Below are 26,478 nucleotides of genomic sequence, written 5' to 3'. Positions count from 1 at the left end.
TTTTTTAAAGTTCAAATTTTTTATCCTATCAAATAAAATTATCTTCATTGCTATTGGCAATAAAATATTTTTTAAACTATTGACCTAAGGATCCAAATATAATTTAACTTAAAAAAAGGAAGAATAACTTGTTAACAAAACCTAAACTCATATCAAATTACTTCACTTTCCTTGAGAAAAATTAAAAATTTTAAAGGCTTGTGCTCAGTGCCTTCTTAGTGTAGTAGGCAGGACATCAGTCTAGTAACCTAAAGAATTGTGTTCTCCAATGAAATATTAGTATTAATATTTTAAAATATTAAAGTTACCTATGCCTTTATAAGGTGAATCATTTTCATTGAATACAGATCCAATTACCTAAGTAGATGTCAGAAACACTGTTAAGAGTCAAGGGAGGAGGCCACAGAGGAGCGTTCCAACAAGGAAGGGAAAGTATTAACACAGAGTTGAGAAGCACATTATACACAGGAACTAAAGGTCAAAACCAGAGAAAACTAGCTCATAGTCAAGATATAGTAATCTGAAGTGCTCAAAGTAAACTATCAAGAACTTTTCAACAGGGTTTGTACTTTGTGTCAGCACTCTCTCAACAGCATATCCAACACAAACCTGAGGAACCACGTAACAGGAAAGAATACAGCATAATTGCACAGAGCAGGTTTCATTCCACTGTCTCTTTAAAGGGTAAAACAAATCATTACGTGAAATATCAAAATGAAATACTGCCTTTTGGAAAGCTTTGGTTTCGATGATTTTTGTGAACATACATAAAACTGTGCATCAAGTTTATACAAGTATTATGGTTTAGCTTATAAGTAAAATATACATACAGATAACAGCAAGGTAAAAAGAGAAAAGAGAAATTCTATTAAAGTTGGATTAGCAAATGGTTCAGTTCTATAATTGTTCATGTAACAAATACTTTTGAATATTTACTATGTGCAAGGAATTGAATAGTGAGAAAATAACTTTTTACAGGATTGATAAAATAAAGAATGCAAGAGTTTAAAAGCCCAAAAAGTGGAGATAACCATGCAATGAATTATGATTACTGTAGAGTTTAAATCATTTGTAAATAATCTATCAAAAAATGAATAATCCCCTGCTGTTACATTTAAGCATACTTTAAAGTTAACTTATTTACAAGTTTCTGTAAGAATATGCTTTTAAGCTTTTCAGAAAAAAATATATACTTCAGTCCACTATGATCTTTCAAATAACCTGCAACCTGGCATCAATATTATCAAGACAGTTCACTAATCAATAAAGAAAGCTTGATTTCAATAAAGGTGCCAAAGTTGCTCTAACCCTTTCCAGCAACAAGGTCTCAACAGATGATCATCATTAAGCTTATATCAGGGTTTCACATGAAGGACCTATATAAATGTGTCCTATTAGTAAACAGTCAGTCTGCTTGGCAACTCCAGTTCTCCAGACATGTGGCAATGCTGCCCTTTGAGGTCTGAAGTCAAGTCTTTAGGGAATCTCAAAGCCTGCACTGAAATTACAAGGCGTGCTCGTTCATTAGGGACTGCTGGAGAGGAAACATGAAAGACCTCCATTAAAGCTATATAAAACAGCTACTCATTTTTTCAAAGTTCTTTCAACTATCTCATGGGCTCAGCTACAATAAAAAGTATTTAGCAACTGAATGATTTTTAAAAGCACGACTTTCAGGACATGGATACAAACAGCTTGCTTCATGCCTCCCTATCTCCCACCTCAATACACCTAATATTCCTTTTACAGGAATCATCAAGTTTTTGGTGACCTGGGAGAGAATAAAATTTACTTTACACCTCTAAATTCTTTCTACAGATCACTGTAAACTTTTATAAAATGAAGGTATTTTTAGAGACAAAGTTTTGTTTTATAATATTAATTCTAAATAACATATACTGTTACGTAAATTCAGCCATATATATGTATGCTTCTTTTTAGATGCCTCATTATTTTTATTCAAAAAGGCTGCCTCTTTTTCATTTTCTTTCCATTTAAAACTAATAATCATAAAAAGTTTTAAATACAAGATTATATTAATTATTACCTAATCTATGAAATGGCATTTAGCAGATAACACTATAGAAAGTATATGACGATTCAAATTTTTTAAATTAAAAGAAGAATGTCAATTAATTGACAGTCAAGAGTTCAAAGAAATTTCACAGAATAACTATACTTTCTAATTAATAGTTCCTGTCATTTTAACTTTCTGAATGTACAGACACTTTTTAACTTGAGAACTGTTATTTATTGAATTCTTCAACAAAACAAAGACTATTAGAGAATACTGCAGTAACAAATCTCTAAAATGTTACATAAAATTCATTAGTTTGCCTCAATCATTCCTCGAATTCACATATATGTTGGTTTCTGACAGCCTAATTCCGAAAAGCAATTACAACCTCCATCCATATGTAAAAAGATAACAGAAAGCAAGTACATTAAACCAGTTTAAAAGAATAAAAATCTAAAGAAAACAGATTACGAATGATTTATATGAATGCCTAGTGCTGAAGTTAATTACAAGTAACCCAATAAAATAGTGCCTTTATTATTGTACAGCAAGTAATAGCTCTAGATGTAAAAACCAGAACTCTTTCTGCTGACTTTTGCATGCCCAATCCCACAGCACACAACATTAAGAATTAAACATGCAGTAAATAAGGCATATAGAAAACAGCAGTTTTTAACTAAAAGCAGAAAACTCTCCTGCTGTTTAACCATTTGGAGTCTCCCACTCTCAACACTGACCACTGTAAACTGATACTGTGTACTCACTGACTAAATTCCTCGTGTTAATAAAAAGTGAGAGTTCAGTTCAGTATAAAAAAGTTCTATATAAAATGAAAAATAACTGTGAAATAGTATCCAATAGCAGAAAATGAAGAATCATTTATGTTTATGCTACAAAATGATATGCTCCAAATCCAATGTTTCCAAACATCTACCAATCAAGCTTTGGGTCCTGATTTTAAAGTACGCTATTATATCTGAGATGCATACATTATGTGCTGTAGTAACATGCTATAGTTGTCAACAGCCACAATCTATAGCCAATCATAGTACCTTTAATGACTTTCCTGAAGAGGAATAAAACCTTTCAGTACAGAATGATTCCATAATTCTTTCAAATGTTTATCAATGCACCTAATGAGATACAAGTTCGTATAAATTCTGAGTTCAGTGCAAAAAATCCTAAAACATACTATGATAAACATCACCCAAGTAGGTCACTTTGACCTGTAACATAACTAAAATAGTTACATGAAATACTTAAAAACCTCCTTTTGTTGTACAAATAACTTAGAACAGATAATCAAATGGTGGATCTCTCTGGAAGTATTATATTCATATTAATTTCATCTCCATTAGAAATTTATGCAATATTAGCTTATTTAGACTTATTTTTCTCGGTCAATAACTTCACAAGTTGGAATGCGTCTCAACAATAGTGAAATGCTTTACAGGTAGCGATGTCTTTCTCTTAGGGTTCTCAATAGTACCTGATTCAATTTCCTTATAACAAACATTCAAATGTTTGTTAGATCATAATTTAACACTGTTAGGTGAATGAGTGTGGCACCAAGAACACTCACTAAATAGATTACTCATTTGTTGTGGCTGTTACAACAAATCTTCAGAAATTTGGTAGCTTAAAATACTAGAAATCTGTTCTCTCACAGTTCTAGAGGCCAGGAGTCCAAAATGAGCTTCACTGAGCCAAAGTCAAGAGCTGTTGTGCTTCAGAAGAACCTATTCCATTCTTCTTCCAAACTTCTAGCAGCTGTCAGCAGCCCTTGGCTTGTGGCAACTCTGCTCTATCCTCATGCTGCCTCGTCCTCACACTGCCTCCTCCTCTGTGTTCAGCTCACTTCAGTTCAGTCACTCAGATGTGTCTGACTCTTTGTGAAACCATGGACTGCAGCACACCAGGCCTCCCTGTCCATCACCAACTCCCGGAGTTTACTCACTAATGTCCATTGAGTCAGTGATGCCATCCAACCATCTCATCCTCTGTCGTCCCCTTCTCCTCCTGTCTTCAATCTTTCCCAGCATCAGGGTCTTTTCTAATGAGACAGTTCTTCGCATCAGGTGGCCAAAGTATTGCAGTTTCAGCTTCAACATCCGCCCTTCCAGTGAATATTCAGGACTGAGATCCTTTAGGATGGACTGGTTGGATCTCCTTGCAGTCCAAGGGACTCTCAAGAGTCTTCTCCAACACCACAGTTCAAAAGCATCAATTCTTTGGCGCTCAGCTTTCTTTATGGTCCAACTCTCACATCCATACATGACCACTAGAAAAACCATAGCCTTGACTAGATGGACCTTTGTTGGCAAAGTAATGTTTCTGCTTTTTAATATGCTGTCTAGGTTGGTCATACCTTTTCTTCCAAGGAGTAAGCGTCTTTTAATTTCATGGCTGTAATCACCATCTGCAGTGATTTTAGAGCCCAGAAAAATAAAATTAGCCACTGTTTCCACTGTTTCCCCATCTATTTCCCATGAAGTGATGGGACCGGATGCCATGATCTTTGTTTTCTGAATATTGAGCTTTAAGCCAACTTTTTCACTCACTCTCCTCCTTCACTTTCAACAAGAGGCTCTTTAGTTCCTCTTTGCTTTCTGCCATAAGGGTGGTGTCATCTACATATCTGAAGTTATTGATATTTCTCCTGGCCATCTTGATTCCAGCCTGTGCTTCACCTAGCCTAGCGTTTCTCATGATGTACTCTGCATATAAAAGTTAAATAAGCAGGGTGACAGTATACAGCCTTGATGTACTCCTTTTCCTATTTGGAACCAGTCTGTTGTTCCATGTCCAGCTCTAACCTGACCTGCATACAGGTTTCTCAGGAGGCAGGTCAGGTGGTCTGGTATTCCCTCCTCTGGGTGCCTATCTCTAATCTCCCAGAGTCTGATAAGGCTATCTATGGCAGCACATTTAGTGGCTATCCAAATAATTCAGGAGTATCCCCTCATCTCAAAAACCCTAACAACATCACATGAAGATCCTTCTTCTAAATAAGGTAACATTCACAGGTTCCAGAGATTTGACATGGATAACTTTGGGGAGCCGTTTTTCAGACTATCACGAAAGAAATCAAATTAAAAGAAGAGACATTGCAAGTTGAAGAAAAGTGAAGTTTATATTTGAATTTAGCAAAATTCAAAAAATTTAAAAGAAATAAAAGCATTTTTAAAAAATCAGTCTTATGCTAAGAGTCAGAAAATTTTTTAAGCGAGTCAGATTGGGCTACAAGTGTTGGTTCTAATAGTGATTACTGAGTTGTGACTGGTTTTGTTCTCAGTTCCAGAGATTTCAGTACCAAGCTATAAGAAATTCAAATCTGGGCAGAGGGCTTCTCTGGTGGCTCAGACAGTAAAGAACTTGCTTGCAATGTGGAAGACACAACAGCTTTGATTCCTGGGTCAGGAAGATCCATCCGGTGCGGAGGCCATGGCAACCCACTCCAGTATTCTTGCCTGGAAAATCCCATGGACAGAGGAGCCTGGAGGGCTACAGTCCATGGGGTCACAAGGAGTCATACAAGACAAAGCTACTAGCACTTTCATATTCAAGATACAGGAAACAAGCATATATCATTAAGAACAACTCCTAATAATTAGCAGAAAAGCAGCAATAGCACTATCAAATGTCCGCATAAGTAAGGCAGCAGTTCAGACTTCGTTAAGATACAAATAAGAATTAGAAAGCGTCTTTGTTAAAAAAAAAAAATCCCTCCATTATTTTACTTTCTCACTGCCAATGACCAACCTCCTTTTTTTCTTCCTTAACATACAAAAACAAAAACCTGTGCTGAGAAACTAAACTAGAAATTAGTGCTATAAAACAACAATAGTAAATCTTTTCAATAGACATAAATAGGACACAACTCCGAAAGATCAAGCAAAGCTGTAAGCTTTCCTAGATTTTTCATCTCCCCTCTGGAAAAAAGAACAATAAGAAACCAGAATTAAGTTTGCTCTGAACTATGTAGTATCTGAGAATAAGAATAACCAGACAAATTAACAAACCCAACAAGACAACACTGCTGTTTTAACTGAACGACTAATGAAAATTTGCACTTCCAATAAAATTTCTTCAAAAATACATAATCACTATCAAAAAGAATGCACTATGCATTCAATATTTAGGACAATGGCATGCATTTGTATACTCTATATGTAAAAGCACACTGTGGAAAGTAAGACGTCAGGAGAATGTGAGAACAGACTCAGGTTTAGGCAGCTTGGTTTTCTGGTAAAATATCCAGAAAATGACAAGATATATGTAACACATATATCAAATATCTGAACACTACTTACAAGGCAACAGAGAAATAAGCATAAACTAAAATCAAATACATATTAGAAACCTTGAAAATAAGGCAGTGGAGTTTGAATCTGGTAAGTCAGTACACTACAACCTCTCTTGGAAAGGAATTCCAGACTGTTGTAGGAAACGGAGAAGGCAATGGCAACTCCACTCCAGGACTCTTGCCTGGAAAAATCTCAAGGACAGAGAAGCCTGGTAGGCTTCAGTCCATGGGGTCATTAAGAGTCGGACACGACTGAGAGACTTCACTTTCACTTTTCACTTTCATGCAATGGAGAAGGAAATGGCAACCCACTCCAGTGCTCTTGCCTGGAGAATCCCAGGGACAGGGGAGCCTGGTGGGCTATTGTCTATGGGGTCGCAAAGAGTCAGACGTGACTGAAGCGACTTAGCAGCAGCAGCAGCAGCTTGTAGGAAAATAAATTTCTTGGTGCATAACTGAAAAAGGTAAAAATCAACAGAAAGGAAAAAGGCCATTTCCCTAACCAGGATAAGCTAGACCTTTTTCAAATGATACTTCCTTTTATGTCTGCCTGTCTCCCCCAATTATGACAGGACTCAATTATGACAGTCATCACAATGAGCAACTATTAATGATGATATAACTGGTCAGGAACAAAAAAAAAAAAACGTTGAAAATCAGTGACCTCGGTTAAGTGTTATAAAAGTATTTCTCAACTATGGCAACACAGGAGGTGTGTTGAAAGTAATGCAGTATACATAAAAAGCACTAAAATATACAAAAGACATCTTTAAGAGAATCATTCAAGTTCTAATCCCTGGAAAGACATCCACGTCAGTTGGATTCAGGCACACTTAGCTGACTTCCAAAAGGCACCGATGGCTATAGCGAGCACAAGGAAGCGGTGAGATCACCTGTGGGAGCCCACAGGAAATATGAATGTTACCCATTAACCTGTCTACATGAAAACAGCCAAAACCTGCAAATTGATGGGCTTTCTCATAGCTCTAAAATTCTCTGGTTTGAGACGAAAATGGATTAGACTGGGCATATAATCACAGAAAGAACAGAAAACAATAAGTGAGATACTGCTTAACATAATGGGGGACTGAAGCAAATATCTGAAAGATCTGGTATCATGTAAAGAAAACAAAAGGCACCTAAAGTACTCAATAATGAGAGAGGATTTTGTGAGCTGTTAAAATCACCTAGATTCAGAATCTAATAACTTTAATTTACAACCTACTTTGTTCAACGGACTGTTCTACATACTTATACATACATTGTCTAATGTAATCTTTATTACACCCATTTCACTCTTAAGAAACTGATTCTCTAGCAAGTGAAGTAATTTACCCATGGTTACAGAGTTAACATGTGGTAGAGGGAAAAACATTATTCAACATCTATCATCAAAAGCATTTTCCTGGGCCCAGCTCTTCCTAAGACCCTTTCTAAAGCCTCTTTTCCCGTTTCATATTGTTATTGGAGACAACAGGCACCTCTACAAAGTCCACCTCTAGCAACTGAGTAACTACTCGAGAAACAGCCCTCAGGGTTCTGATTCTTGCCTAATTCACGCCTGAATCAAAGTTAAAACTTCAGATTTTGTTAAAACTGCATACATGCTTCTGGAAGTTCGTATTATAAACTGGCAGCTTGACTAAAAACAGTTGCCTATCTAAAAGGTGCATGATAGATGAAATATATAGGCAACTCGGAGAAGACAATGGCACCCCACTCCAGTGTTCTTGCCTGGAAAACCCCATGGATGGAGGAGCCTGGTGGGCTACAGTCCATGGGGTCGCTAAGAGTCGGACACAACTGAGCGACTTCACTTTCACTTTTCACTTTCATGCATTGGAGAAGGAAATGGCAAGCCACTCCAGCGTTCTTGCCTGGAGAATCCCAGGGACGGGGGAGCCTGGTGGGCTGCCATCTATGGGGTTGCACAGAGTTGGACACGACTGAAAAGACTTAGCAGCAGCAGCATATAGGCAACTACTAATAGATAATAATTGTGCCTTAATAATATTATATTCTAACTGTATTAAAGAACTATTCTATCTCAGAGTTAACTGAGGTGAATAGTATAAACACTTTAGGGCTTCCCTGGTAGCTCAGTGTTAAAGAATTGACTGCCAATGCAGGAGACACAGCTTTGACCCGTCATCCAAGAAGATCCCATGTGTGGCAGAGAAACTAAGCCTGTGTGCCATAACCACTGAGCCTGTGCCGAGAGCCTGGGAGCCACAACTAAGAAGCGCCCGTACCACAAGTGCTGAAGCCCTCTTGCCCTCAAGCCTGAGCTTCACAAGGAGAGAAATTATCACAATGAGAAGCCCATGCTTCCCAACTACAGAGTAGCCCCTACTCCCAACAGCTAGAGGAGAGCCCCATGCAGCAACAAAGATGAAGCACAAACAAAAAAGACTCTTTTAAAGTATGCAAATATACATAAAAAATAAAATTGAAAAAAAATTTAAATAGTATACATACTTTAAAAGTGACAGCAAAACTTAAATTTAGATTTAAGAACTCTAATACTCTGATTAAAAACATATTTATGATCAAACATATGGTATGATAATACAGCTGAGTCTTCACAAAGTTATCAGTTTGGTACTAAAACAAAGGCAATCTAAAGCTGTATGCTTTTCATCTAGCCTTTTTGTAACACTTTAACTTCAGTAGATTAATTTGAAGTAATAGGAAAAAAAGGAAATAAGCAATAAGCAGTAAAAGCTGAGAAAGAGAAACCAAGCTGTAATCATAACTATATTAAAACCAAAGGAAAATACTAGGCTTAGGATGTTTCCATCTATACATTCCCCTTTTCTTCTAACTCTCTGCTTAATCCCAAATTTAAAAGACCAGTTGTAAAACGGTGGGGTGCCAAATTAAAGCACACTTTATTTTCAGATGTCTCCATACTCATAGGCTGACTTCCTGTCAGGAAGAGTTCCATTTCACTGAATACCCCTATCAGCAGGGAACTTGCAGAATTAAGTGCCAGTTGATATTACTTTGTTTTGCATTTACCACCCCTGAGAATAATGTTCAAAGATCTAGTTATATAGTCAGCATGGTATCATCCTTCTGACTAGACTGCCAAGCCACGGGGTGTACTGCTAGTTCCACAAAATTTACCTTAAAAGGTGGTGCTTTCTAAACCCTAGTGTGCTAGTGAATCAACAGGATGCCTGTATTTCAGAATAAATCCTGCATCTAGAGCTAAATCATACTTCTCTTTGGTTACAAAGCACTTTAATGCTGGAAAAGTCTGTAACCAGACTCAAATAAAGATCAATTAATATTCACTAATTCATCAACTTAAAATTTTTATTTTTTTAAGTGAAATGCAATAATTTAGTCTGATTTATTACATTTTTAATGTTTTGCTGCTGTTTAAAGACAAATGATTTCACTTTATTAAAACAAGTCATAAAAATGTGAATCAAGGAAAACTATAATTTTCTTTACCATATTAGCATAAAGTATAGACATTAAGCGGGCTTCCCTGGTAGCTCAGAGGTTAAAGCTTCTGTCTCCAATGCGGGAGACCCGGGTTCGATCCCTGGGTCGGGAAGATCCCCTGGAGAAGGAAACGGTAACCCACTCCAGTATTCTTGCCTGGAGAATCCCATGGATGGAGAAGCCTGGTAGGCTACAGTCCACGGGGTCGCATAGAGTCGGACACGACTGAGCGACGGAACAGAACAGAACAGAACAGAACAGATAGACATTAAGCTGGCTTCAATTACTTGACAACTCTTGTAAATTGTCAAGTAAACAACTAAAACTCATTAGTTATGATTTTTCATGATTGGTTAATATAGCTTCAATCTTAAATTATTCTCTCCAACTCCCACAGACTTCTTATGCTTCAAAGGTCACCAGTCTCTTGTCATGAGGTCAACTATTTCTGTTGCACACAAAATTAATTCTGAGCGTTCTAATACAGCACACCTATGCTCACAGTCTTTGTACATTATAAGGACAAAGCATTCACAGTAGCTCTCAGACGAAAGTAGGTGATTGTACTGGAAGCCTACATTTTTTATCCCAGTGTTAATCATCGTCATACTGATTCTCACACATTCACAATAAAAACACTACAAGCAATGACAACAAATCAGAGACAATAAATTTAATTCATTAATTTTCTATAAATATACTTTAAGGGTGAGGAATAAAAGCATCTAATATAAAAGGAGGTGAACATTATGAAAAGGCTGAAATATTAAATTACAATGATGCTACTTGGACCATACTATATATAAACTGGTCTTAAAGAATCCAATGGCTCTTAAAAGTCTTATTTACATTGGAAAAAGGATGGCTGACTACAAAGAAAATGGAATAATTTATTGACAACGTATCAAAGTATAAATGTAAACATTTAATACATTTTGCAAATTTGTTGCCATGCAAGCATTTTCAGCAATCTTTCTACTAAGATACAGATTTGTCTTTTTAAGAAAGAGGTACAACAAGATGTTATCATATTTGGGTAAACATCATTTTTAAGAGCCAGAGGTTCACAGTTATCATATTCTCTTTGCTAGCAGAAGTGGTAGTCTCTGAAATGAATGCTGGGTTATTTGAAGCTAGTGAATTAAAAGTGATAGAAATAATTCTACAGAAAGAGGAAAACCTACATGCACAAAGTGATTTCTTCATAAAAGGTTATCAGTTGAGACTATTTTAACAGGTCCTTCCATGACTCTTTTAATCAATCTCTTTGAGACCCAAAGCTGATCAGGCAAAGGGATTTAATATGCATCATTTTCTTACTTTAAAACATTTAAGTAAGCATAAGGTAAGAGTTCCGGAGAAGGCAATGGCACCCCACTCCAGTATTCTTGCCTGGGAAATGCCATGGACAGAGGAGCTTGGTAGGTTACAGTCCATGGGATCGCTAAAAGTCAGACATGACTGAGCGACTTCACTTTCACTTTTCATGCATTGGAGAAGGAAATGGCAACCCACTCCAGTGTTCTTGCCTGAAGAATCCCAGGGACAGAGGAGCCTGGTGGGCTGCCGTCTGTGGGGTCGCAGAGTTGGACACGACTGATGCGACTTAGCAGCAGCAAGGTAAGAGTTTGGGATTAGGATTTAAAGCCCATACATAAGAGCTAAGACGCTTCGCAGATTAAAATAAAATTTAATAGAAGAAAGAAAAGTATTAAATAGGATGGTATTTGTTCCTTAACTAAAATATTTTCTAATGAATCAAAAGTTCATGATTTTTAAAGGAAACTTAAGTTAAATAAGGTAAATATATTGATTTATTCAAAAATATCATTAAATAATTTTATCATAATTCTGACATTAATAAAGTACACAAAATGGACAATAAGAAATGGTTTCCTGACTTCAAGGAGTTTTCAATCTAACAAAAAAACAAGATTTACAATACAGTACAACAAGTATGAAAACAGCTCTTGTGTCCATAAATTTTAACTCTTCTGTAGCACTTGTCTCTGTAAACTCAGATGGAGTTATCTAAACTGATATATTCACAACTTAAAACACAATGTTGGAGGCATCTAAGCAAAGGATTAAAGAAAAATAAGAGTTAATAGGATTTGGAATTGTTTTTATTCTGATTTATTATAAAATCAAAAACAAAACCCACATATTAAATGAGTATTGTTATTATGTAGCATATGCAGAGAAATATTTTCATTTGTTCTAATGCCAAAATTTCTGTACATGTCAAAGATAAGAGTTCTTCAGACTATATCAGAAAAAGCAAATTTGTCTCCCATCTATTAATTTAATGAATGTTCCTAAATATACCTGGGTGAGTTTGAGCTACCAGCATTTCATTCTCCACTACTTCTAGGATTAAGGATTATCAACATAGATTTTTCCTGTTTACTGTCTTTAGGAATTGTCTTATAGACAAATTACACTTCAAAAAAAAAACATAAAAACACCACAGATGTCAGTGAAAAACCCCTGGACTAAGGCATTAGAGTCATTTTTTAACTCTTAATTCTTTAACCTTAACTCTTTAGCCTCTTTAATAATGACTTCATATTTTTATTATATCTATGTCTTAATTGCAAGCTATCTCAAATCCCGATTGCTAGAATGGATAAATGGGTGATCATGAAGAATAACAGCCACTGTACAATTCAGCTGTGTAACTACAAACTATGGCTAAAATTTCATTCTACTAAAAATTGTTAAAAGTTTATTGCTAACATTTTACTTATTTAACAAATATTGAAATTTTCTTTCATCAGACACTATCATACATCATTCACATATATATTAATTTCATTTTATTTGGACCTCTTGCACTTCATTTAATGCATAGCAAAGCTCAGTTCTACAAATGGGTCAATAATAATGTATGTAATATCCCATTAATATAAAATATATTCTCACCCTGGATTCTGGAATTTATGCTACACACTTAAACATGATTACAGAGCATAAATTATCACAATAGTGACTAAATGTAAAATGTCAATGTAATGTAAGTTACTCAACCAATGTAGGCAACAGCTATATAATCAATTGATGTCAAAATATTTGAATTTATCCTTAACCTTAGGATTAGCTTTACATAAATATTATAAAAATATATATATGTGCATGTAAAAATAAACATACGACAAATACACACACATACTTCTGGTTAGACTTGAGTTGTTCTGAAAAGAATATGAACTCAATATAATTAGCTCTGAACATTTATCTCTTCAGAAACGACATATAAATTAACCCCAAATTACCTACAAAGGATAGAGAACAAGTAATTGAAATAATTCTTCTGAATAAAGTAAAAATACTCAGTGTTTCATGGGGGAAAAAAAAAAACCACACCAGTACTTTTGCAAACCTACTGATTTTCTATAATCACTGTGATTGGAGAATCAGATAAAATCAGAATATGAAAAATGAGGTATTTCCTATATTATTCTGTTTCAATGCTGATATTTATCCTAAATTATATTTTACAAAAACTATCCACGTCCACTATGGCCAAAAAAGGATTCTGTGATCAAATATGCTAATATTATTCCCATGCAAATTCAACACACTTTATTATATACATATTTTATGCATACACAAACACATACATACATGTATTGACTAACGGCCTTGAGGGGCTCCTCCAGTAAGATCCTAATTTAATTTAAACCAACATTTTCCAAACTTATTTTTACCACTCTGCTTTTCTCACAGAGCATCCATCATCATCTAACAGTACACACTAGGGTTTGCTATGCTGTAAATTTTGGATAATGAGAACTGATCAAACAATCACCTAGCAATCACAAATCCTAAAAGGAAAATTATATAGGTACAGGAAAGAGTACAGGAAATGTTTTAAGAACTTTACTATCTATTGATCCTGATGAAATTATTAAAAAAAATAGATGGAACCAGGAAAAAATTTTTGGACGGGAAGGCAAAGGAACCTGAAATTATTTCCTCATGAAGAGAAATAAAAGTAGAGTGATTAAATAGGGGTTAACAAATAAGATTTTTTTTATCTTCCATTCCTATTCCACTCCTTGCCCCTATGATTTGCTTCTGTTTCTCTTAAACTCCTCATAAAACTTCCATGCTGTATTACAGTTATTTGTCTCTCTTACTAGATTAAAAAGTGGGACCTGTCTTAGAAGTATTTGGTACATGTCTGCTTAAAAAAAAAGAAATATCACAAGCAGGCATATCCAGGATTCAGGGCAGATAAACTGACACAAAGCTCTGCATAAGAGAGAGCATTTGAACTGAGCCTGACTGACAGTGCATGGCATCAAGATACTGCTGCATAAAAGCTCTATACCATAAGATTTCCTTACAGGTAAAAAAAAAGCATGCTTAAGGAAGTTAAGACATTTATAGTTCCAATGAGCAACTTAATCTCAAAATTCCTATTTTGTGTTTATCAAAAAAGATAATCCTCTGTTTACTGACTCAATTGTTTCTTTTTAAAAACCATACCATTAAAGCTTTCCCAAAAAAATTAATATTTTCTTAATATTAGATATTGAGGTTTAGTTTAAAAGGTTGAATTGTACCCTAAATACAGCACACTCTTGAGAAGCTAAGCACCACAATTAAAAGAAGTAAATCTCCACATATATTAACTTCTACAATAAGAAAAATGCATGCACAGTAATAGAAATCAAATCAGTAGCAACTTGAGGTGAAAAGGGTAGGGATTAATTACAAAGGCTCAGGGAACTTTCTGAAATGAAACGGCTGTTACATGTTTGGGTAAACTCCAAGAGTTGGTGATGGACAGGGAGGCCTGGCGTGCTGCAGTCCATGGCGTCGCAAAGAGTCAGACACGACTGAGTAACTGAACTGAACTGAACATGGTTGTGTATATATCAAAATGCATTAAACTGTAACTTAAAATACTGTAAAATATTCCATATACTGTGTATTAATTATGCTTCAGTAAAGTTGATCTTTTTAAAAGAAGTCTGATTGAGGTAAAAGAAAATGAAAAAAAGTAGGACTCTCTAAATGAACATGACACCATAATATATAAAAGTATGAGAATATATCATAATGAAAAAGACAAAAAGGTCAAATCCCAAAATACAGTGATTTAGGATCAATGCTGTGGGTGCGAGCGTGCTCAGCTGTGCCCAACTCTTTGCAACCATATGGACATGGACTGTAGCCTGCCAGGCTCCCATGTCTTTGGGCTTATTCATGGGATAATGGAGTGCTCCTCCTCCAGAGGATCTTCCCAACCCATGATCAAGCCCATGACCCCTGCAGGGGCAGGCAGATTCTTTACCACTTGAGCCACCGGGAAACCCATGATGACTGTCACCATTCATTTATTAATTACACAATTATATAAAAATTTAGTTGAAGAGCAATTATGCTGAAAGTTGGAAATACAGAAGACAAAAACACAGTGCTGCTTTAAGAAACTTAAAAGTCTAACAGAAGAGAAATAAAAATCATAGGCAACTTAAAGAACGAAATTACTATATGGTGGGTCAGTGACTGCTCTAGATGTATACCTTAAGTTTAGAGTTGGGGGGAAGAGATGAGTCAAAGAAAGCTTTCCAGAAGACACTGCAGTTTATCTGGGAGCTGAATCATTTGTTCATTCCATCAATATTAACTGAGCAGCTAGGATAGCTGAGAACTAGGTGCACTTCACAGTTTACCTAGTAAACTAGGTACATGAAACAGTTTACCTGGTACACTAGGCATTTACTCTAGGTTCACAGGAAACCAGAGTACAGAGAGGGAGACTAGCAATAAAAAAGTAGCAAATTAGCGCACGTATACTGAGAACCCACAGCATGGTGAGTGCTAAGATGAGGTAAAAAGATATCAACTCCAGATATGATGAACTGAGAAGAGGATAATGAAGACGAGTTCAGAGTGATAAGAAGAAACCTACAATTGGAGTCACTAAATTTGAAGGAGGGCTGGGAGAAATATCAATAACCTCAGATATGCAGATGACACCACCCTTATGGCAGAAAGTGAAGAGGAACTCAAAAGCCTCTTGATGAAAGTGAAAGAGGAGAGTGAAAAGGTTGGCTTGAAGCTCAACATTCAGAAAACAAAGATCATGGCATCTGGTCCCATCACTTCACAGGAAATAGATGGGGAAACAGTGGAAACAGTGTCAGACTTTGTTTTGGGGGCTCCAAAATCACTGCAGATGCTCATTGCAGCCAGGAAATTAAAAGACGCTTATTACTTGGAAGGAAAGTTATGACCAACCTAGATAGTATATTAAAAAGCAGAGACATTACTTTGCCAACCAAGGTCCATCTAGTCAAGGCTATGTATGGTTTTTCCCATGGTCATGTATGGATGTGAGAGTTGGACTGTGAAGAAAGCTGATCGCCGAAGAATTGATGCTTTTGAACTGTGGTGTTGGAGAAGACTCTTGACTGCAAGGAGATCCAACCAGTCCGTTCTAGAGGAGATCAGTCCTGGGTGTTCATTGGAAGGACTGATGCTAAAGCTGAAACTCCAATACTTTGGCCACCTCATGCGACGAGTTGACTCACTGGAAAAGACTCTGATGCTGGGAGGGATTGGGGGTGGGAGGAGACGGGGATGACAGGGAATGAGAGGGCTGGATGGCATCACCGACTCGATGGACGTGAGTTTGAGTGAACTCCGGGAGTTGGTGATGGACAGGGAGGCCTGGCATGCCGTGATTCATGGGGTCGCAAAGAGTTGGACACGACTGAGCGACTTAACTGAACTGAATCTTAGGGAAAGGAAAAAACCATTGCCAAGATACAGAATTATGATGGCCCATTTGGGCATCTTTAAATAGTTCACATAGCTTGAGAACAGATACAAGAACAAAGTGATAAGAAATGAGATCCAAACAGTAAGAGAGGCCTGAGAGTGAAAGATGTCTTTGTGCCATGGTACAGAGCTAGTTTGCTGCCAACCCCCGCCCCACCCTTGGCTTGGTTTTCTTTTTAATTATCTACTTTACTCAAAATACTCATCACCATAAAAGGAAAAGTTCATGAAATAAAAAAAATTGAGAACAACAACATTAATATCATATATTTAGAGGGAATAAACTCAAAAGGGAGAAAAAAACTAGAATCACAGAAAAGAAATTACGGGTAGTGATGAAAAAGAGAAATGTTTTACTATGAAGAATCACGAAAAATTACAAACATAAAACAGACAGTAAAGAATCACATTAGTGGTGATGACTGGTTCTTATTATGAATATTATAATTTTAAAATCAATAATTCAGATATAAGAAGAAACAAATCAAAAATGACCAAACCTTTTACTGATACCTCCATATATAAGAAATATGTCCCAAAATACCAACAATCTACATATTCTAATGAAAAATGTATTAAAGAAAAATCAGGCTAATGCTATATTTTAAATTAACTTTTACTGCTAATTAATTACTCAGATAGGATGTCAGGCCAGACTACCTGGTACTTCTAGTTTTTCTATATACTCTATGCATTTCTGATAAATGGGAAAAGAATAGATGACCTGGCAGAAGGCTCAGACAATAATTTGTGATTTACAGGACATGAATGCAGCTACCATAAGATTTATCTGACAGCCCTCTCCGATAGTGGACTGTTGAGTATCCGATGGAATGATTTCTAGTCTAGAAAGTCTACTACTGAGTAGCCATACACATTATTTATTTATTAGATGTTTTGGGTTGAAACCATTTTTAAATGATGCACTTCACAATGTAGAGTCATAAATTTAGCTTTAAACCCAAGAAGGGAGGTAGTGTTATTGGAATGTATGTCAGACTGAATTAGGATGAGCAACACAATGCTTTTATAAAGTGGCCTTGAATGCAATGTCAATTCTTTCAAAAATGATATTAATGTCAAATGAGCAGGATACAAACACTTTACACAATGCTGGAGTAATATTACTTGAAACATTTATTTAATATTTTCTTTAAATTCATAGATTTTTATATGGTTTATATACCTAACAATAAATATTAGGCAAAAATAAGTTACATGCTTCTGAAAAACTGAATCTGAAATACAATTAAGAACTTGTTCGATTTTTTTCTGTGCATCAGAGTATACAGCTTCCTGAAGAGTGTATACATACTTATTTTAAAGAAGATTTAATAAGCTTTGGAGCTTAAATAGTTCCTGAATGATTTTATATGAGATTCAACACAGGAATAAACCTAATTTAATAAACCATAAGTGTATATATACATATATACACACAAACAGACACAACTTAACGGAAAAATAATATTCTGAATAATTTAAGAAAGATTTCAAAATCTAAATAATAATAACATTTTGCCTTAAAATGCTAAAATTTAAATGGGATAAAATATGAAATGGAGCTTAATCAACCTCTTAATGAATGAGTAGATACTGAAAAACATATCCTAGTTGAAGCTTTAACAAAATATACAATGATCTGTTTTGGTCTGAAGACAGCAAACCAAATGTGGTCATTTCCTCATTTCTTACTTAAATTTAGGCTCTAAATTCTCTTTTGTAATAAAATATGGCAGATTTAAACACCTTGTTAAGAAGACTACAGAAAGAAAATAAGTTTTGAATGGTTTCAAGAAAAATAATCAGAAGATGGCTGACTGTCATGAAATTAACATCAACTAATTTGTAAAGTTTTAAATCAAATTTGCAGATGCTAAGTTCATAAGCATATCCCATTATTTATGTGATTAAAAAGGAGTTTTTGACCTGATCTTTCGATCTTTGGCACTCAATCCTCTCCATCTCTTCCTAAAAAATTGATTAAAATTTTAGCGAGAGGCTAGCTTTTCACTTCCCACCCTATCTCAGACTAAAAGAAATTATCAATCAAACGCAAGCCATCCCCACCCAATATCTGCAAAATGTCAACTTCAAATTCAATTTCATATCTCTAAAGCTTTCATGTAGAAAAAGACAGTTCACGTCTTAACAAAATAAATCACTTTTGCGATTGCCAATCTGACCTCTTTGAATTAGGAAAATTCAAAGTGAAAAATGTAATTATCACCCCAGAACAATCTGTATACATCTGGAGCTAATTTTGGCTTCATTTTTCACATCATTTTTCACACTGTGCTACATCTTATGGAGATGCAATGGAACTTTTGAAGAAGTTGTAAAAAAATGTTAAGAACTTCAAATAAACCAATAATGTGTTTTATTCAAACAAAACTTTGAGACTGACTTTTACAACTTACTCTAAGTGATCTGCATATCCCACTTGATCAGAATAGTATTAAACAGCACCATGACACAGATGACAAATAGGTGTATTAGAACATGTCATTCTTTACCTTTCCAGCTTCTAACATTCAACTGTGTAATATACTATATATTTTAAATAATTTCATGTATGAAGAATATATTCACATTTTCTAAACTAGAAAGTGAAACTTCATTATGAAACTCTACCTACAAAACAATAATATCACACTACAAACAACAAATTCATACCCCTGGGAAGATACATATAAAACTGGAAGCAAATGCTTCTTAAAGTAAGTATAATTTCATGTCAATATAAGAATGGCATATGGTAATTTCCATTTAAGAAATAAACAACCAATTATTTCAAATCAGATTACTCAATGGGAAATTTTATACAGTCAGCTTTTAAAGAAATGGAGTATTTTAAAGGAGATAATTAAATTAAAAACATGATTCTCACCAAATCTAAGAATAATAAGCCCACTACAAACATAACTACTCTTTACAAGTTCATTATAAAAATCCATTAGATGCAATCTCTAGAAGTAATTGTTCTTATTGCGTTTTATTGACAATGCATAGTATTGATTTTTCACACCTTCTATGATTCTTTAATTTGTATTCATGAAATGTCCATCAGCACAGTCTAAATAAATTTGGCAATATAGGCACTAAAATGAATAAATCGATGCAAAGAAACATTAATTTTGCATTATCCTTATTCGTCAGGCAAGTAAACCAGAGGAGTTGTAAATGAAGGTCAAAGGTTTTGAAATGGGTCAGAACCCTTGACCTCTAGACCAATACTCTTCCTATTAATAAAGGCTATTTTAAAGTTTTAAGTAGGGGAATTTACTACCAGCAAGATATCATTTTTAAAAGACTACAAAGAAAACTCTCAATAAAAAACATTCATCTGTTTAACTGCTAAACAGAAGGAAAAAAAAAAAATCACAGGATACATGATTTTTATGTAAGGTTTTTTTTTTTTTAAATCATTAGAGTTTACTACATGAGGTGTAAGGCTTCTGAACACTGAAAGCAACCTTGCTTTTAGGAATTTATTCGCTGCATCTTATTATGATGACTGCCATATTTTTGTTGATTTTTTCCCAAATCTACTGTGTATGTCAAAAATAATTAGCAATGACAAGAATTCAAAATTATTTATCACTCATTTTATAACCTCTGCACAAAAGGGAAGTAAAACCATTATTCCCAGGGGAGTCAGAGTGGCACTCTACAAGGTATAGAAATAAATCTGTTTCTATAACCTTAATACACAAACCAAAGAAATTTAGCCATCTCAAAATCATTTGATCTGAGCATTTTTTAATGTGGCTTGAAAAACCTCTGTTTCTCACTCACCTATACAATTCCTCTCAGCATGTACTTCAAAAGTTATCTCTTGGTAACAAACACAAGAAGTAATCCTTTTGTAATACGAAGAAATTATTCTAAAACTGCAAACTCAAAACTCTATTATAGAAAAAACTTGTAATCAACAATTTTAACTTTCTTGCAAAATGAATTCGTTTGAGAATTTAATTAATTCAGCATTTATTCTTGTCACTCACCTGAGAACACAGTAGCATAACCAACTCCACAACTGAACTACTAGACTTCATGCAAACCAGACCTATATTAAAGAGAATTTGTTTTTAATTTTATAAAAACAAACGAAGGATTATTTCTTACACAACTTTGCCCAAATGGCTTTTTAAAATAAAATTTAACATATTGCTAAGAACCAAACCTATACATATTTAATGAGTAAACAAAACGTTCTGTAATTACTTTAAATTTGCCATCAAATACACCACAATCTTTTGTAGCCGATTTCATTTCAGCTTTCAAATTACTAAAACATTTATTACCACTTCATATACAATGACACTGCACAATACTCATAGAAATGTGCACAGCATATGCCATATTGACTAATATCATCTAAATTTTGTTTTGGAGAGAGCTGATTGTTATACATGCAGAGAAGGGAAATGGCTCCCTGACCTTTGCTTTCTCCACCACACTCTCTCCCTTCAACCCTCCAGCTATCAATCAAGTTTCCATTTTGTTTCATGGCAGCAGACATCCCAAACACTCTTATTAGTACCTTGACCTGTGACCTCACTCTAAACCTTAACAGAAATGCAGGCCATTGTCTGTTATACACTCTTGATTTTTTTTTAATAAATAAATTCACTTACATTTTCTCATTTATATTTCAAGTTCACCAAAACTATCTCAGGAAGGAACTTTATATACTTAATATATATCTAAAGAATTCTTTAGTTGTGATTAATAATAAGATTAGTTCAAAGAACATTTTATAACCAATATCTTATAAAAGCAATGTCAATAAATAAAAGCACTAAATGACTGTATCATGCTAGTAATAATTAGAAAAATTATAATTTTTATTCTATATTTTTCTAAGCAAACATAAGTTTAAGTTCAAATTAAGTATAAAACTAAAATAATTCCATGAGCCTTACGCACACCACACAATTACCTTATTTCTTTCTAACCAAGTTCTTATGGTCACCCTATCCCATCCCACTCCCCTTGTTTAATATTTTTGCTCTGTAGTTCCTTCTCCTTCCTTCTTTTAGTCATAATGCCTCATATCTGCTGACGGCACATGTTGGCATTCTGTAGCCTTACAAACAGCATTCAAGTTCAACAGGTTGTTCACGCCCTTCACTTTTTGGAAAAGGCAGAAGCATTTTTCTCCACATCTGAAAAAATGTGCAAGTGTGTAACACAGAAATGATGTCAATAGTGCCAGCACTGGCATGAAAATTAGCTACAGAACATCTACATGTTACATTAAGCAAGCAAGACATTTAACTAAACTGTAGTTTCTACAGAGCTGAGATGAGCACACGCCCTCAGGCTAACGCCAAGGCCAAAACGAAGGGCACAGCAATACTCATGGCTGGTGTAGGCTTTATTGGTCTGAAAACCTGTCACTTTCCAGAAAACATGAAAGGAAGTTTCATATATTTCAACTTCAAAAGCCACTACTTTCAGCAAGTAAATTTAGGTCTTTCCACAATTAGGTCATTATTCCTTATTGCTCTGTCCTAGAGGAACCAGATTTCCTACCAACTTTCCTTTCATTGCAAAGCATTTGGGTCCTGATCTAGCTCAGCCTTTGATATCCACTAAAACAGGGAACCATAATGATTAAAAGGAACTTGAGCCATCCAAAGTTAGAAAGATTTATAGGTTGTTTCGTCTCTCTACAGCGTATGGTAGGATATATACTTTCAAAAAATTACTTATTTCAGTTTTATTTCTCAATAAGATTAGAAAACCAGAGGAAGGATAATACAACCACGTATCAGTGGAGTTGAGTATTCAAAGGTAGTTAAGATGTCAAACTATATTTCATAGTTTGATTAGAACAATTCATGTGCTTTTTGGAGTGAGGTTTTCTAGATTCTAAAGGATGGGTAGGGGGCCAGAGTGGATGGTGTGTTAAATTTTAAATGAAAAATGGCTCAGAAGACAAAACAGTGTTTACATTTGACCTTCAATAACTTAAATGCCTAAAGGGGATCAATATCACAAACACAAATATAAAACCATGGGAGTAAGTAAATAGGAAATTATCTCAATAAGGGACTTGGTATCAGATTGCAAAACTTAATCATTTCTTTTTGATCTGAATTTTTACCTTTCCGTGACACTAGTTGCATGGATGAAAAAGCAAGAAATGACTTATAAACCAGTAAATCTGTCTTCAGATCTACATTCAGACCTCAAGAATTGTCCGAAGGAAGGCCTTCAAACAGCCCTTAGGTGAAATAAGTTGCTGCAGAAGTATCAATTTTCACTTTATGTACACAAATTCTACTATTGCCCCAATTAGCAGAAGGTGAACAAGGTACTGTAGGTTCAGAGATCTGACCAGACTCATCATCTGACCCTAGGGTTCAGTGTGCCTGGTTTTATTTTTGATTTTTCACTGATATGGAATCGTAGTCTCTTCAAAAGAAGACAAATTAAGAATACCAAAGCCAAGAGTTTTATACTCTTTTGGTGTTTTATGACCAAAGACCACTGCAATTTCTCCATCTCTATTACCATTGTTTTCCTTACTACCAAACTCAGAAATATTAAATGAATTACCAGATATTAAGCTATCAGTATCTGAACCCACTGAGACTTCAGATAAAGTCTCATGTATACCATGAAAAATAGGTATGACCGACCATTTACCATCTGGAACATAAGAACCCAGTTTTTTCCTTTATTTATCTTAAGTCACTTTAATCTACACAAATATAAAGGAGTGAGTGGCATAAACATTACTAGAAGTTTTAATAATAATTTAAGCATAAAATCAGTTTTTCCCCATTTTCCAGGTTTTGAAAGTACTTGCCTATAATTTGGATACAATTAACTGTTCCCCATGAATCTGTAAACACGATATGCATCTTATAAATATTAATTCTAAATTTCAAATAAACTTCTAATAGATGCAACTTTATTATTAATTCTGGTCCTTTTTTCCTCTGCGTTTAAGTAATATGTTTTATCTTTTGTTTCCTCTGGCCCTCGGCCCTCCTTGTTGAACTAACATTGTCAAATGCAATAGTCTAGGAAGGCTGACAACCCACTCCAGTACTCTTTTGCCTGGAAAATCCCATGGATGGAGGAGCCTGGTGGGCTGCAGTCCATGGGGTCGCTGAGGGTCGGACACGACTGGAGCAGCAGCAGGAAGGTTGAATTTTACAAGGTCACTTTCTCTCCTCTCTAATTCCAAAATATTTTCATCTTTAGATTATGAACGCCATTGAGAATGATCAATCAACTGTGTTTTTTCACTGCTACATGAATGTTTCCTTCTGATGGTCCTTGTGTACAAACCTGCTTCAGAGGTTATTCACTTAGAAACTGCAGCATGCAAGCTGCAGCGCAGTCATCATCAACAGTGCATGAACACTGTCACAGGCCTTTCTAGCAAACTGAGATAATCCAGGTTTTTGTCACAAAACATCGTATGAGGTTTATGCTAAGAAAGTCAATTTCCTTTCTGTCCACAGAAATATACTGTGCACTAATGAACACTTGAGTTTGATAAACATTATGGATACTGCTCCCGGTCTCTTCAAAGTCAGCCACAGATGGTCCAGGACTTATAAAATGTCTTCTCCTATCAAATTTTTTTTTCACCTCACCATTATGGGTAGAAAATAGAAAATTCTGACTTATCTAACTATATTCAGGAAAAGCTAAAAATAAGACACAAAGTTGGTATCCACAGACTTCTTTTATACCAATGTTTCTCAATAATTTTTGAAGAGCCTAAAGAGCATTTCATACCATTTTTTCTTAATTGTGACCCCATGAAATTTTAATCCTAAAAAAAAACTATACAGATGTACTGTGAAAGTGAAAGTCAGTCAGTCATGTCCAGCTCTTTGCAACCCCATGGACAAATAGTCCATGGAATTCTCCAGGCCAGAATACTGGAGTGGGTAGTCTTTCCCTACTCCAGGGGATCTTCCCAACCAGTGATCGAACCCAGATCTCCCGCAATGCAGGTGGCTTCTTTACCAGCTGAGCCAAAGGGGAAGCCCCAGATGTACTGTGGTCTATTGGAAAGTCAAAAACAACTGTAATACCTAAGATATTTTTGCCCTCCCCAAATACCAGCTTTTAATCCAATTGAAAAAACAAGTTTATATCTTCTTAACACACAATGCAATATTTTGGCAACATAGCAAGCAAACAGAGAGTGATCCAAGATTTGGTTTCCTAGTTCACCCTGATGCTGAGAGCAGTTCTAATACTCATGCTTTTTTATTGTTTGAGTCCTTAGCATAAACAGAAATAACTGATGAGTAACGATAATTAGCAAAATGTTTTAACATACAGGAAAATTAAGATCACAAAAAGCTCATAATGAACCTTAGATTTATAAAAAGTGCCGAATGAAATCATTTAAGGTAATTGTCAGATAGAACAAACTTTATTTACAATTAATCATCTTTTTGTTTTCAGAAAACTTCTTTAAAAACAATAAAATAAATCAATTCTTACAAAGGGTTATAACTACTTGAAAAGGTGGATTAATACTACTAAAATTGAGCCAATCAGAAAATATGTGACTCTACGCCACCAGGGACGGGGGAGCCTGGTGGGCTTCCATCTATGGGGTCACACAGAGTCGGACACGACTGAAGTGACTTAGCAGCAGCAGGCATGATATAACATGAATTATCACATCTAATTAAACTTCAAGCCATCAGAAAACACATAGACTAGAGAAACTGTTAAATGACTTCACCAAGAATAGACACAGTCCCAAAATATGTTAACATTCTACAGAACCACCAACCCTATTTCTTCAACAAGTCAATAACACGAAAACCAAGAAACACTAGGAAACTATTCGACATTAGCATGGATTTAAGAGACATCGAATGAAAAAAATGATTTTTTTGGATCTTAACTTGAAGAAAATCAATTATATAAAAATATATTTTAAATAAAGATGAGCATGGGCTGAGTATTAAAGGACATTATAGAATTATTATTAATTTATTAGGTATAAGAAGCAATTATGATTATGTGAGAAAGTATCTTTATAACATGAATTTTTAATTATTTAGAGGTGAAATTACATGATGTCTGTGGTTGTTTTAAAGACCAAAGGAAAACAAAATGAGGTGGATATAGCAGTTATGGCAAAACAAAGATGGTCTGGGTAGTCAGCAATAGTAACTTTATAAATATTGCAACTCATACTTCGTATTTTAAATATTCATTAAAAATTATTAATAAAAATAATTTAAACATTTTTAAGTAATAAGGTTTCAAATACCTGGTCACACAGCTAGTGACCAACAGGGAATGAAGACGCCTGCTTTTTTTTTTTTTTTTATGGCCACACCACGCAGTATGTGGGATCTTACTTCTCTAACCCAAGAGCAAACTCTGCAGTGGAAGCATGGAGTCTTAACTGCTGGACCACCAGAAATATCCCTTCTCCTGACTTTTTTAGTTCAAAACTTTTTCAACCGAACTATGCTGCAATAAACTCCCCCTCAAAACTTTTCTATTTTACAATGCATAAAATTACCACCCAAAGGATTCCTCACAACGTAAAATATATTTGCTATATAAAACTCTTAGATCTATTTGTTATTTTTATGAACACAATCCAGTGAGTAGGCAATGATCAAGTTATTTTTTATAGATGATCAAAAGCATATAATTTTTTTATCATATTATCAGAATTTATCAATAACAAATTGATTCTAAATTAAATTTTGTTCAAGGATCTAAAATTGTCAAGTTTAATAGTTCTGAGTATTTAAGAAGATCCTATTGTGCTGGGTCTATTATAAAATTCAAAGATCAACTAAATAGCAAAAATGTATTGCTATACTGAAAGGCCATAATTAATACATTCATTTTAGCATTATAAAATGAAATGTAATTAACAAGTTGT

At 34.9% G+C, this 26,478-nt stretch overlaps 1 protein-coding gene across 3 annotated transcripts in view; it reads right to left on the bottom strand.

The window, feature by feature from the left end:
* The window catches only part of LRBA (LPS responsive beige-like anchor protein), a 777,374-nt gene that overhangs the window by 528,296 nt on the left and 222,600 nt on the right, over nt 1-26,478 (bottom strand). For all 3 annotated transcript variants that reach the window (XM_055405330.2, XM_055405331.2, XM_088827977.1), the window contains exon 34: nt 20,585-20,646. In XM_055405330.2, coding sequence (XP_055261305.2) covers nt 20,585-20,646 — 62 coding nt within the window. The remainder of the gene's footprint in view (nt 1-20,584; nt 20,647-26,478) is intronic.

This window comes from Moschus berezovskii, chromosome 19 (genome assembly GCF_049115385.1).
Source record: "Moschus berezovskii isolate FMDL1 chromosome 19, NW_MosBer_1.0, whole genome shotgun sequence".
Taxonomy (NCBI): Eukaryota; Metazoa; Chordata; class Mammalia; order Artiodactyla; family Moschidae; genus Moschus; species Moschus berezovskii.
The sequence above is the reverse complement of the archived record's forward strand: the minus strand, read 5'-3'. Positions and strand labels throughout refer to the sequence as shown.